Source organism: Aethalodelphis obliquidens, unplaced genomic scaffold, assembly GCF_003676395.1.
Source record: "Aethalodelphis obliquidens isolate GAN/ISIS:26980383/991018 unplaced genomic scaffold, ASM367639v1 scaffold16, whole genome shotgun sequence".
Taxonomy (NCBI): Eukaryota; Metazoa; Chordata; class Mammalia; order Artiodactyla; family Delphinidae; genus Aethalodelphis; species Aethalodelphis obliquidens.
Window position 1 is genome coordinate 10025041 of NW_020837960.1, and position 15025 is coordinate 10040065.

At 39.8% G+C, this 15025-nt stretch overlaps 1 protein-coding gene across 3 annotated transcripts in view; it reads right to left on the reverse strand.

Annotated features, from left to right (window-relative positions):
- VWA8 (von Willebrand factor A domain containing 8) overlaps nucleotides 1-12756 on the reverse strand; it is a 359206-nt gene extending 346450 nt beyond the window's left edge. For 2 of the 3 annotated variants that reach the window (XM_027116169.1, XM_027116171.1), the window contains exon 1: nucleotides 12509-12756. In XM_027116169.1, the coding sequence (XP_026971970.1) occupies nucleotides 12509-12671 (163 nt within the window). In that variant the 5' untranslated portion in view covers nucleotides 12672-12756. The remainder of the gene's footprint in view (nucleotides 1-12508) is intronic. The other variant, XM_027116168.1, reaches the window with a different exon arrangement.
- Between the last annotated feature and the right edge of the window lie 2269 nt (nucleotides 12757-15025).

Genomic DNA, 15025 nt, shown 5'->3' on the forward strand with positions numbered 1-15025 from the left:
CATTTCTTAAAACATACATGAACACATTCATTTGAATTGAAAGGGAAAAATACTTTTTCTGTCAGAAAGTCTAATTTGGCTGATTGGATTGACAGTACAGACTACCTTTGTTAATTATGAAAACTAAGAATTTGACAGAAAGTATTTAAACATGTGATAAAGTAAAAGCGTTTTCTCCAAAAAATATTGTGCTGGCAAAGGTATGTCGAATGAAAGTTTTATTTTAACAACTCTTTCTGAGTACATTAGAATAAGAAAGCAGCCTCTATGTGAGAAAATAACCATAGCCATTTGATAAATTTTCGTGAAGCCTTTTCAGTGCACTTCCCAGATATTGAGGCGGAATGATTCTATTGGCTGGGTCAGTGACTTTACTTGCAAGTCAAGTGGTCTCCAATTCTTTGCCATGAACAAAATGAAAAGGCTATAATCAAGTTGCCAGTTTATAGATCATTAAAAATATCATTTCTGATAATAAATCAACATATTTTTGACTTAGAAAGTCTGCAAAAAATTGAGTGATATTGCTATATCAAAATTCTTTATATTCCAGCAATAAAACTAGGGAATATTCATTACAGTAATTTATAGTCAACTGGAAAAAAGTGCTACTCATGTTATTAATAGGTATGTTTCCACAAAATTTTAGTTTTTAAGAAAATTTGAAACATATTGATTTCTTTTGAACAACTGTGCTCTAATAATTATAATGATAGAAACATTTTAACATTTAGACATTTTTCATTGCAGAAAAATATGATAAAGATAAAACTTTCAAGAATAAGAATATATTAAGATAAAATTATGAGTAAGTGTAATTGCAATACAAATCAAGGAAATAAAGAAATAACATACACTTTCTGACAGTTAAGGATGAGCTTTTTATCTATTTTCAAAAAGAGGTGGTAGCTAACGATCACTAGGATATTCTGATTCCATTTGTGAACCAATACTGCCTGCCATATCAGTAAACAAAGGACATTGCAGCCATCGAGCCACCACGTTACAGCCACCCCGAAGGTGAGCCCTGAGGGAGCTCAGGATGGAAACAAAATGCCCTCCCGGACAGTGCACCCTGAGGAGACTTGGGATAAGAAAGCACAGGGTACTGGCCCTAAATATCTAAGTGCATTTCAAAGGAATGATTTCAATGAGCCCAGACTTTGTATCTTCTCATACATAGAAAAGCGCTAAATTCCTTAACTTGAGATATCTGATTTTCTTTAATTAACAGTAATCTTTTGATGTTCCAACTACCTGGTCTTTATTGAAAAAACTCCTATATATCCTGGTTCCCCCCTTGCCTCTTCGATGAAGCAGTCCCGGGTTATCTGAGATCCTGTGTTCCAGGCTTGAAGTCTTCAAACTGTCCACCGAATTAAACATAACTCAACTTCTAGGTTGTACATTTTTTTCAGTTGACAGTTTTGGCAACCAATTACGAAGGGACCCAGAGCATACTTCTCTCCTTTGCCTAAACTCTACAAGGATCCAGAACCTTGATACCAGAAGAGGCCTCTTGTGCCCATCCGCCTCCTCAGAGTCCAGACAAATCTGGGTCTCCCCTGGCTCTAGGATCTCCTGTTAACAGCTGATGATCCTGAGTTTCATTTGGCGGTATCTAACAGGTACCTGGCTTCCCAACTGAAAGACATTAGGGAGTGACCCCCCTAATCTAAAGCTATTAGGGTAACAGGGAAGAGCCAAATCTGACTATATGTTGAACCTATTGCTTTTACTTTAACCTTTGCTTTCCGCTGCTTTTGTTCACTAAAAGGATGCTGTCTATACGCAATGGACTGCCTCAGGGAACCCTGCCCCTCTGCCGGAATGTTAAACCCAAAGTGCCTTTGTACATCCTGACCCTGTCCACCTGCGGATGGCTGCAAGAAAGAAGAAATTAACACATCCCCTCCCCAAGGCTGGCCATTCCAGGGGACAGCTGCAAATCTTATGGCCTTTTTACATTATTTCCTCGTCTCCTCCCCCTCTCTGTTGCATAAAAGAAACTGGCATCCAAACCCCGATAAGATGGTTTTTCGGAGACATTAGTCTGCCATCTTCTCGGTCTGCCGGCTTTCTGAATAAAGTCGTTATTCCTTGCCTCAACACCTGTCTCCGATTTATTGGCCTGTCATGCAGCAAGCAGAGTGAGCTTGGACTCAGTAACATTAGGGGAGCCTGGCTGAAAAACACTGGGAGACCCCCCTAATTGGAAGACATTAGGGGAACCTGGGATTTGCTCAGTAAAGGAAACCAAGAAGTCTGGGCTGAGAGGTTGGGGAGGAGGCTGACCTGACATCTTTAAAGGGGCATCAGAAAGCCAACCTCCAACTAATACGCCAGCCAGATCACACTTGCAAGTACCTAAATTATACTAAAAGAGATCTCAACCTTAAATGGCCAAGTTGGGCTAATTTGTGTGTGTGTGTGTGTGTGTGTGTGTGTGTGTGTGCGTGCGTGTGTGTGTATGCAGTTAAGTTAAAAAGTTTGACAAAATATCTTCTCAGAATTCTGACCTTAAACAAAAGCCTTGTAGAGGGAACTGGCATTTCTCTTCCCGTGTCTTTGAGATGTCCATCAAATTTAAACATGTAATTAAAGCTAATTGAAATAATAACGTAAACATTTCAGTATACAGTAGGAAAGTAGAATGTGTGTTTTTCTGTAAAGAAGATATTAGAAATGGAATTGCATTTTATTAAGGGAAAAGAAAGTAAGCTTATCTTAGAGCTGGTTCTTTCTGGATGGAAAAAAATAAGGGACAAACTAATATGGATACAGAAAGTAATGGAAGGTTTGTGGATGGTCAGGATTGGCTAGGTTTAGATTAAAGTTAATTAAGTAAGTGAATTTTGTTGTTAAAAGTAAGCTGGTGCAAGACTAGATTTAATTTTCTCTCTCCAAATTCTTGATGGTTTATTGCAACCAGATTACAACTAGTTACACTAATCATTGTTTTAATTTGTTCTTTGTTTCTAAACTGTTTATGCTTTGTGTCTTCCTGCTGCACTATGACTGCCAACGTTACCAGCTCTATTACCTACATCCTGTCTATTTTGTAAGATTCTTGTCTCTTACATTACCCAATGTGTAACCAGGCCTCCAACAAAATTGATAATGGCTAAACATCTCGAGGAATTAGATCACATTTATAACTCTACATAGAATAATTGTAATAGTGTAATTCTAGGTATGTGAAGAAGCAACAAGAGAAAATATCTCCTGGATCATAACAGACTAGTAAGACAGAGGATCCAGAGAATTTTAAATTATCAACAGGGCCTAATCCAGAAAGTAGCACCTGGAGCTGCACATCAACAAGAATCTTTGCCTGACCTAGGAATGAGAATTCCTAGCAACATGGGAAAAAACTGGTCATGAAACGTCTTCCAAACATTGGTCAAATTTGGGCCAGAGAGACCGTGAACTAAAATACTGGCTGCCACAATTTGTATGGAAACACAAAAGACCCCAAATAGCCAAAGCAATCTTGAGAATGAAAAACGGAGTTGGAGGAATCAGGCTCCCTGACTTCAGACTATACTGCAAAGCTACAGTAATCAAGACAGTATGGTACTGGCACAAAAACAGAAAGATAGATCAATGGAACAGGATAGAAAGCCCAAAGATAAACCCATACACATATGGTCACCTTATCTTTGATAAAGGAGGCAGGAATGTACAGTGGAGAAAGGACAGCCTCTTCAATAAGTGGTGCTGGGAAAACTGAACAGGTACATGTAAAAGTATGAGATTAGATCACTCCCTAACACCATACACAAAAATAAGCTCAAAATGGATTAAAGACCTAAATGTAACGCCAGAAACTATCAAACTCTTAGAGGAAAACATAGGCAGAACACTCTGTGACATAAATCACAGCAAGATCCTTTTTGACCCACCTCCTAGAGAAATGGAAATTAAAACAAAAATAAACAAATGGGACCTAATGAAACTTCAAAGCTTTTGCACAGCAAAGGAAACCATAAACAAGACCAAAAGACAATCCTCAGAATGGCAGAAAATATTTGCAAATGAAGCAACTGACAAAGGATTAATTTCCAAAATTAAGTGGTTTCCAATTCTTTGCCATGAACAAAATGAAAAGGCTATAATCAAGTTGCCAGTTTATAGATCATTAAAAATATCATTTCTGATAATAAATCAACATATTTTTGACTTAGAAAGTCTGTGGAAGCAGCTCTCTTGTAAACTGTGGAAGCAGTTTACAAGCAGCTCATGCAGCTCAATAACAAAAAAACAAACAACCCAATCCAAAAATGAGCAGAAGACCTAAATAGACATTTCTCCAAAGAAGATATACAGACTGTCAACAAACACATGAAGGAATGCTCAACATCATTAATCATTAGAGAAATGCAAATCAAAACAACAATGAGATATCATCTCACACCAGTCAGAATGGCCATCATCAAAAAATCTAGAAACAATAAATGCTGGAGAGGGTGTGGAGAAAAGGGGACACTCTTGCACTGCTGGTGGGACTGTGAATTGATTCAGCCACTATGGAGAACAGTATGGAGGTTCCTTAAAAATCTACAAATAGAACTACCATATGACCCAGCAATCCCACTACTGGGCATATACCCTGAGAAAACCAAAATTCAAAAAGAGTCACGTACCAAAATGTTCATTGTAGCTCTATTTACAATAGCCCGGAGATGGAAACAACCTAAGTGCCCATCATCAGATGAATGGATAAAGAAGAGGTGGCACATATATACAATGGAATATTACTCAGCCATAAAAAGAAACGAAATTGAGCTATTTGTAATGAGGTGGATGGACCTAGAGTCTGTCATACAGAGTGAATAAGTCAGAAAGAGAAAGACAAATAACGTATGCTAACACATATATATATGGAATTTAAGGAAAAAAATGTCATGAAGAACCTAGGGGTAAGACAGGAATAAAGACACAGACCTACAGGAGAACGGACTTGAGGATATGGGGAGGGGGAAGGGTGAGCTGTGACAGGGCGAGAGAGAGGCATGGACATATATACACTAACAAACGTAAAATAGATAGCTAGTGGGAAGCAGACTCTTAGCACAGGGAGATCAGCTCGGTGCTTTGTGACCACCTAGAGGGGTGGGATAGGGAGGGTGGGAGGGAGGGAGATGCAAGAGGGAAGAGATATGGGAACATATGTATATGTATAACTGATTCACTTTGTTATAAAGCAGAAACTAACACACCATTGTAAAGCAATTATACCCCAATAAAGATGTTAAAAAAAATAAAATAAAATACTGGCTGCCATATTAATAAACAAAGGATGTTGCAGCCATCAAGCCACCACATTACAGTCACCCCTAAGGTGAGCCCTGAGGGAGCTCAGGATGGAAACAAAATGCCACCCCTGACAGTGCACCCTGAGGAGACTTGGGATTAGAAAGCACAGGATACTGGCCCCAAATACCTGAGAGGCATATCAAAGGAATGATTTCAATGAACCCAGACTTTGCACATTCCCATACACAGAAAAGCGCTAAACCAGATAAATCTGGTTTTCTTTAATTAACAGTAATCTTTTGATGTTCCAACTACCTGGTCTTTATTGCAAAATCTCCCACATATCCTGGCTCCCACCCCCACCCTTGCCTCTTTGGAGCAGTCTCTCAGAGTTATCTGAGATGATGTGTCCTGGGCTTGAAGTCCTCAGAAAGTTCACCAAATAAAACATAACTCTCTCAACTTATAGGTTGTGCATTTTTTTCAGATGACACATTTAAAAGATACATTTTAAAGAGTATTGTAACAATTTTTGTGTCAAATGTCAATATTTACAACAGAGACAACATGCTCTTCAACTATTCATACTTATTAGGGAAATTTCTAGATATCAACCTAAAAATGTATAAAGGGATATATATTTGCAAAACCCTTTTAGGATATAAGTGAGAAAAATGTTTTAAGACCACTGTTCAGTCCATAAGACTATAGCATTTTGTTGGTCAAGTCTATGTTTTAATCACCTTTGTATTCCCAGTGCCAAAAATAATACCTCAAACCAAGCAGGTATTCAATACATGAATATATGGATGAATGATTCCACTTTCTGATTAGATATTGTTTTCTTAATTAAGTATTGTTTTAAGCCCTGGTTCACTTTAATTAGATACTGTTTTCTTAATTAAGTATTGTTTCAACCCCCTGTTTTCTGTATTCTTTGAGAATAGCCCATCTTCCAACATGCTCAGAAATCAAGTTATTTAAAAAAAAAAAAAAAACTGAACCAAAAATGTAAAATAAAGAGAAAAGAAATCAAGTCATTTATTTGTAAAGGATTCATATAAGTGAAATAGTGTAAGTATTAATCTAAAGGAGAATGGCAATACTTATACAACAGGTAATACAATTTAGGCAAAAGAAACTAACGTATGCCTCTCTTCAAATAAACCAAATAAATACTTTGGTCAAGTGCAATCATTTTTTAAAAAGATTTTAGTTAATAATATAAGATACTCATAATGGAAATTGTTAGAATAACTAAGAATGAGTTAACAAAAAGTACAAATTGTTATAGAGTAAGCTGCTTAACATTTAATTACATTTATTATTACAAATAATGCAAAAAAGCAAGCACACATAACTCATAACGGATTAACCTAAATCCGTGTACAGTACACAAACTGTCACATAACTACTACCAATAAATTATGTATTTTATTCAAGCATGGAAAATATGGACTTGAAAATTAAAAACCCTGAAAAGAATCGAAGAGTTTCCAAACGAAATCAAATTTAAGGCCATTTTTAAAGTAACAAGGCTTGATTTTATCACTTGCAATGATCTTAAGTTAAAGGGATTTCCCAAAAGTTTACAGGCAAATAATTTCTATATTCAAGATAAAAATTAATATCTTTTACATAACACTCTTGTACAAACCTTTTCGGACATTACTCACTTGATTTTTTTTTTTTTTTTTTTTTTTTTGCGGGATGCGGGCCTCTCACTGCTGTGGCCTCTCCCGCTGCGGAGCACAGGCTCCGGACGCGCAGGCTCAGTGGCCATGGCTCACGGGCCCAGCCACTCCGCGGCATGTGGGATCCTCCCAGACCGGGGCATGAACCCGTGTCCCCTGCATCGGCAGGCGGATTCTCAACCACTGCGCCACCAGGGAAGCCCTACTCACTTGATTTTTAGTGGACAGCTGTTTTGTTTTACATGCCCAATATTCTTTCCTCTTTTGACAACAGAATCCCTCTCTCCAGTGAGGAACCCACCCAATTTGGTTTAGGTAGTTTATACCACTCCTCCCAACCTTTACCCCTGCATCCAAGTGCCCAGAAATGAGTACCCTGCACAAGCCCTGCCAGAACATTCCACTCTCTGACCACAGTGGTTGTTTTAGAGATGGGCCTGTGATCCAAGCTTGGCCAATAAGATTTCTCGCCAGGATTTTTCAGAGCTCACAGGAAAAGATGTTCTCTCTTCTTCTCACATTGTGAACTGTAAGGAAGGTCAAAGTCTGGGGCTGTCAGTAAGGCTGTCACTGCTACCAGCTGAAGAAAGCCTGCCAGACATTGAAACCAATACTGCAAAAAGTAGATCCAATAAAGGAAGAGTGGAGAGTGGGGGAACCATGGGGAAAGACAGAGAGAGCCCAAGCCCTAAAGATGTTCTAATATCCTGCATCTAGTCCAGTCTGAAGCCATTGGACCTTCCACCTATGTGAACTAATCATATGCTTTTCTGTGCACATTTCTGTCACTTAAAACCTAATGACTGCTGACTAACACAACAATTTTTGTAAGGTAAAGGCAGGCAAAGCAAGTGTAGCTATCCCTATTTTACAAAGAAGATATATACTCAGAGAGGAATATATAACATTTTGACCCTGAGGATATTCTGAAAACAAACATTTTAATCAGAATAATACTAGCGTTCATAAATTTTCATCAAAGTTAACTTTCGAGCAAAATTAAGCCAAAAGAACTCCTTGATCAATTTTTATAGAGCACATTTTTATTTTTCCTTTATTTAAAGAATTATTTTATAGTGAGGATTTATCAATCACTTTTTTTGTCCATAAAGAATTTCACCAATTATATCTTCTGCAACTCTGTTTTCCTTTGTGGCCATCAGCGTGGACTGAATACCAAAAAGATTTTGCTCTTTCTTCAATGTTTAATCAATAACAAATTTTTTAGTATATAGCTTTGTCAGATTTTTATTTTGTATTGATAGTTTCTAATAAGACTTTAAATTTTTTATATGATTAATAATTTTTATTTAGTTCTTGGCTAACCCAGGAGAAATATGGGTATTTTCCTCAGATATTTCAAAGCTGTTCTACTGTCAAAATCTTTACCAATCTCAAAAATGCTTTTCTTAGTTATGTATTTCAGGCACATCTGTGGTAGCCCTTCTCCTAAAATGGGAGATGCTTAATGCTTAATGCCTTCTGAACTGTAAACTACAAATTAAGTTAATGAATATACACACCTTAGGACATCTGACTCTGAAATGGACTCACAATTCAATGACTTGTAGCTTTGAACTAAACCAACCAAAGAAGTTGGTTTAGTTCAGGGTTTCTCAACAGCCAGCACGACTGACATTTTGGGCCAAATGATTCTTTATTTTTAGGGGCTGTCCTGTGCATTGTAGAATGTTCAGCAGATTCACTGGCCTCCACCCACTAGATACCAGTAGCACCCCCTTCCCCCTGGTTAGGACAACCAAAAAATGCCTTCAGACACTGCCAAATGTCCCCTGGGGAACGGGAATTACCCCTGGTTAAGAACCCTTAAGTGTCACCATTGGTTTTTTTTAATACAAAACTTAGACCCAAGAGAAAACCAAATATATCAGCAATTTCCAGGCCAGTCTGCATGTTCCCAATAAATTGTCCAGCAATTTATTAGGTTACAACTGTTCTGGGATTTTACTGCTAAATTCTTTAATACACAAAAGTCACAATGTCCTCAGGGTCAAAATAGCCTGCTGCAGGTTCAAGTAGTTAATAATTTCCCCAAAGTTCAATACCTAGTAAATATAGAGCTAAGACCTGCACACACACAGTACAGTTTTTCCCTTTACACCATATTTCTGAATTGAAGCAGGAGTTCTATATTTCCCTTCCCCAAAGTCATTAGTTCTATTATAACCCGAGGATATAATCTTAAAGTTACAAAAATACATATGGATGGATGTTTATTGCACTGTTTATATATTTAAAAATAGACAACCTGAATGTCTAAGCATGGGAAACTGGTAAAATAAATTATATGGATAAATGTATGAACTTAAAGCCTATTTAAAATGACCAGATATAACAATATTTATCACTATGTTAGTACGTTAACAATAATGGCTAAGTGAGAATAAACTGTAAAACATACATGATTCCATTTTTTAAAGAAAAAGAAATATGTATTTATATAAATGCATATTATATATATTTTTTACAAAAACTGATAGTAGTAACACACAAAAAAATGACAATCATGAATTTGCATGGAAAGATATTTTAGGGAATTTGTCTATTTTTCACTACAATGAACATAGATTTCTTGTACAAAAAGTATCAATATTTTTAAATATTTCTATAAACAAACTTATACACAAAAGTCAGAAAGATAAAATAGTGAACCCCTTTAATAATAAGGGTGTAAAAGGATGACACTCAATGTGTCACAGTGGATTTATAGAGTTATGTTTCCAGATTTATCATTTGATCTTAATCTATGGTATATCTGAGCCTGTTTGACATCAGAATCCTACTGAACTAATTTGGCTCCTTCTGTGAAAACACTACAATAATCATTATGAAAACTCTTTGCAGGGAATTCGCTGGCGGTCCAGTGGTTAGGACTCTGCACTCTCACTGCCAAGGGCCTGGGTTCAATCCCTGGTCGGGGAACTAAGATCCTACAAGCCGTGCAGCCATCCAAAAAACAAACAAACAAAAAAAACAACTCTGCAGTAGCTAACCTCCTTGTTAACCGCTTTGTTCCTAAAACCAAGAGACAATACAACCAATTGAAGTGTAAAGAGATATAAAGAATTTACAAATTATGGATGTTTAGACTACCTAATAGCAAAAGATAAAAAGCAGTGGGTTTGGGGATTTTTTTTTTTTTTTTTTAAACAAAATGACCCTCTCTTCCTTCTGCTTCTCAGGCTTTATAAAGCTCCCATCTTGAAAGCCAGCAAGGCAATTCCAGGCTCTCCTGCTCCCTCTCTGTACAAACCGGAAGATAATAAGCCACTGAACACTTCTTAGGTACAAAGAGTTGACATGCACAAAAAGGAATATAAGATAAATAAGACATACATACAGCCCAGGAGAGATAAGAATAGTATATAATTTGTATCCGTGTTGTTCTTTTTCCAAACTACTAGGAAGCAAGGTCAATTACTTGCAGAGAGGTGAGCTACTAGTCACATGTCTGAGTGCAGCTGAGAGCATCTTTCCAATCTAAACTGTAATTCATTACAGCATAATGCTATTTGTGGTTTACATTTGTCTGTGTGTGACATCTGGTTCAAAATGGGACACTTCAACCTTGATGGCCAATGTTATGTCCCAGGGAAGCCCAGAACTTGCCTCCTGTTTACCTGGCTCACAGCTGTTCTTACTTGAGTCCAGATCTCTGGTGAGTTTTCAGGTACATTTATCCACAGCCCTCATACCTTCAACCTTGAGAATCTTTGCAGTGGCAAGGCAAGTAGGGTTAACATAATTTACTCCATGTGGTGTCATGCTAAGTGACTGAGTCTAAGAAGTTAATATGTTGTTTGTAATGTGTACATGACTCTCACATTTGAAGCAAAGCCTGTACTTTGATTTGCTGGACATACCACAAATTTTGAGGCCGTGTCTAATGTTTTTATAATCAACATGTATTATTCATGTATAAAGAACATTTTTCTTTTTAAAGTTCCCATGAATCAACCCTGCTCCACCAGCCTACCTAGACAGTTCTCACAGTTCAAACCTAAAAGGAACTGGTTTCATTTCTTCTAAAGCCAAGGAAACAATAAATCTCACATAGCTGAAAATAACATATACTAAGAATAATAAAGAAGCTAATTTTTATTGAACATTAATATGTGCCAGGGATTGTATAAACTAAATCCTTACCACAACCCTATCAAATATACTTTCCTTATCCTCGTTTTACAGTTAAGGAAACTGGGACACAAAATTAAGTAACCTACCCTCAAATCCCCATACCTAGACGGTGCAGAAATGGCCTCCAACTCAGACTGTTCACTCCAAATCACAAGTTATGGATTACGCTACACTTCTACCATTGACCTCTGCCTTCTAGGACAAAGGAGAAACTAACAAATAAAAAACTCAAAGACTAAAAAACAAACACCCTAGAAGCATAATAATTTATAAAGGGGCAAAATCTCAAATCACAACCCTATACAGGAAAAAGAAAAAAAATTTGTTTAATGAATGAATGATGAAATGGATGGGACTTAAACTCCCTCACTTCTGACAAGGAAAATTATTGGGCTGGGGGTGCAAGAAGAACCATGAAACTAGCAATCTCAGGTGAATACCTCCTTTATTCTAAGCAATGACACTGACAAAATCTTGCCTAGAATCACTTAGCCATTCACGTGGAGCAACAACATACATCCCCTCCCTTAACCAGCACAAATGCTCTAACTCCAGCGCTCTCTCTCTCTCTCTCTCTCTCTCTCTCTCACACACACACACACACACACACACACACACACACACACACACACACATCCCTAAAACCATCTCAGATAGAGCCAAGAAATACTGAGCTTAGAAATCAGCTGGGAATTCCCTGGTGGTCCAGTGGTTAGGACTCTGCGCTTTCACAGCCTAGGGTTAGCTGTGTGATCTTCTGGAAGTCACTTTTCCTTTCTGGGTCTCAATTACCTCCATTATAGAGTCAGGGGTTTTAACTAAATTAAATTGTGGTTTTCAGTTCTAAGAACTTGTGAACCTGTGAGAAATGAAAACTCCAAGTAAAACTTGGAAAGGCTCGTGGATACATTTAAAACCTAACGAGGGGTTCTTTGGCGAGAACGTACACTTCTAAGCCGCCACTAACCCTGGCTGGAACATGGCACAGACTGACTTCCAGGCCCTTGGGACTCAGAGAGCAAGGTCAAGTCCAGCTTTCAACACCCTCTGAGGGCTGCTGCATTAAGCTCTGCGTGTGCTATAATCTAAGTCAGAATCCCGGGGGGTGGGGTGGGGGTGAAAGAAGCAGTGCGGGAAGGAGAAAGCACTATTCCAGGTCATCAGAAACCTAAGTCCAGTTCCCACGGGTTACATGAGGCTCAGAGGGTGCATGCGCCTGGCCCCGCGTTACACAGCAGTTAGCGGCGAGGTGGATACTAGAACCTCCATCTCCTAGCTCCCGGCGCAGCGCTCCTCCCCAGTTGAAGCAGTAGGGATTGCGGGGGGGGGGGGGGGGGGCGGGGGGGTGCGCGGGAGCCCCGCGCGGAGCGCTGGGCGGCGAGGCGTCCCGGGGTTACCTGTGTCGGCCCCCGCCCCGGCGTGCAGCAGCTTGACCTCCGAGCGCCGCGCGTCGCCGCCCGGCTGGCGCCGCACCACCTGCCCCAGGAGCAGCCTCACGCGCCGCGCAGCTGGGCCTCCGCGGCCGCCCGGGGCCCCGAGGAGCAGGAGCCGGGATTGCATGGGGCCGGGGGCGTCGCCGGGCACGGGGAGGGGGGTCCGGTGCGAGCCGCGTCCCGGACGGGCGGTGTGAGACGGCGCGACGAGGGGGACAGGAAGCGGCACCGCGCCGAGTCCGCCGGAAACTCCTTCCCCCAGCGCGGCCGGCTCAGCCGTCTCGGGCCGCCCTGGCCCAGCGGGGCGAAGGGAATTGGCCCCCACCGCGGGGCAGGCAGGGCGGAGCACCTGCAGGCCTGTGGCTCCGGGGCGCGCCTCGCCCTCCTCGCCCTCACCTGCGATGGTCCCCGTGGATTCCCCAGGCAGGCCTCTAGTCGTTCCCCTGTGCTCGCGAGTCGCTTAAGGCTTTAAGGAGCATTCGACTCTCTTTGTCTTAATATATTGCGCTTTCCCTGTACACTGCTTCAAACCCTTTCCAGAACTTGAGGACGTTTTCTGAAGATTGTGGGAACTTTCACCTATCTGGATTCCTTGTACCCACACCTGTGTTTCCAATCAGTACCTGAAAGCCTTACCCTTTTATTTTTTCTACATGTTTTACTACCACATCTTAATAAATTCTAAACGGGAGTGATACACAGAAGTTTCCAAAATGTCAGAAAGGACCCAAATCAAGCACTTTTTCAGTCGTTCTGCAATGCAAGAGTTATATAATTTATGTCTTTAGTAAGAGAAAAAAGTAGGACCCTGGCTAAGGCTGCCTCCCTGGCATCCATGCCAAAAGGGGAAGCGGTCCTACCACAAAGCTAACTAAGCCTAATACAATTATACAGCATCTCCAAAATATTAGGAGTACATTGACCAAGGAAAAATGTTTCAATCAAGTTATACAAAACAAACATCAAACAAAAAGAATGCAGCAGGCTTCACTTTCAGCTAAAGGCCTTGCTAATTCTAGAGCTGTTACTATGTTTAAATCTACCTTGAGTGCCTAACATGTGCATGACCCTGTGATAGGTGCTGAGAAGAAAATGGGAGACTTTAAAAGAAAGAAGCTGAGCTGGGTAAGGCTTTGTGCATCTTGCTGAGGATTGGACTTAATGTGTTCAGGCTGAAAGGAGCTTCTAACCTAGTTGCGGAGACAGTGAAAATAAAGGTAACTACGTTTGCATAGTGCATTACAACATGGTTTCACATATATGTTCTCATATAATCTTCACAACAACCCTCTGAGAATACTAAGGGATAATGACATAAATGTAGAATGTAACAGTTAATGAAATGCTTCTCCCACTTTGAGTGTGTCAGGCATTGTGCTGAATATTTTAATGCATTGTCTCATTTTACACAGCAACACTTTGATTGAGGTGCTATTATTATCCCCCCTTTTACAGTTGAAGGAACTGAGGCTGGGAGAGTTGAGTACCTTGGCCAGGGCATCTCCATTTAATCTTACTGGAATCTAGAACATGCTTCAAACAGTGAAAGAATAATATAAGGCAATTTAGCAAAATGATTGGAATAAACACTAAGAGCCCTTGCAGTTACGGCACTAGGGAGATCAATACAGGTTACAGTGTTCAGTCATTGGGCAACGTTTACTGAGCAACTATTAGATAAACAGTATTCTGCCAGGTACTGTGTAGCAATAGGCTCACATCAAGTATGGAACACAGATATACAAATAAAGAATTACAACACAATGAGCCACATGTTTAGGATATTTAGACTCAAACTACTCTGGGGTGGAGTGCTTCACCTGGGAGAGGTCAGGGAGATTTCACAGAGAAGGTGATGTTTGAAGAGGTTCTTGAAGGATATGCAAGAATTTTTCAGGCTGAGAAAAGGGCAAGTCATATCTGGCAAAGGAAAGAACAGATACAAAGTACAGAAAACTAAAAATGTGTGGCAAGACTGAGAATCAGAAAGGGAGTCACTGTGTCTGGAGGTCAAGTGCATAAAGTAGTTTGTAGAGATGCGACCAGAAAGAGAAAGTGGGGCTATGTTGTATGCAAGGGGAAAGAGTTTGCATCTTAACCTCTGGGAAATGGAAAAATGGTGGAGTTTTTGGATTGACAGATCTGCAATGTGAAGAAGAAAATGCAGCCAGAGAAAAGGTAGCATCTGAGCTTCACTTTGAATGCTAGTTTAGATTTGGATAAACAAAGAAGAGTGATAGAAAGCATGAGTAGAGGCTTAGAGTCCTGACAAGCCTGATTAATTTACAGAGACATTGAAACCAGCCAGATGAGAGAGACATAGTCTTTGGAGAGTGGGAAGGTATTGTCAGAGAAAGAGGAAAAGATTATAGATTAAAGAATCTTGAATGGCTGGGTAATCTCAAATGAAGAAGTTGGACCTCATAGGCAAATTGGGTCACCACTAGATGATACAATGGATCATATTTGATCAATTTGATC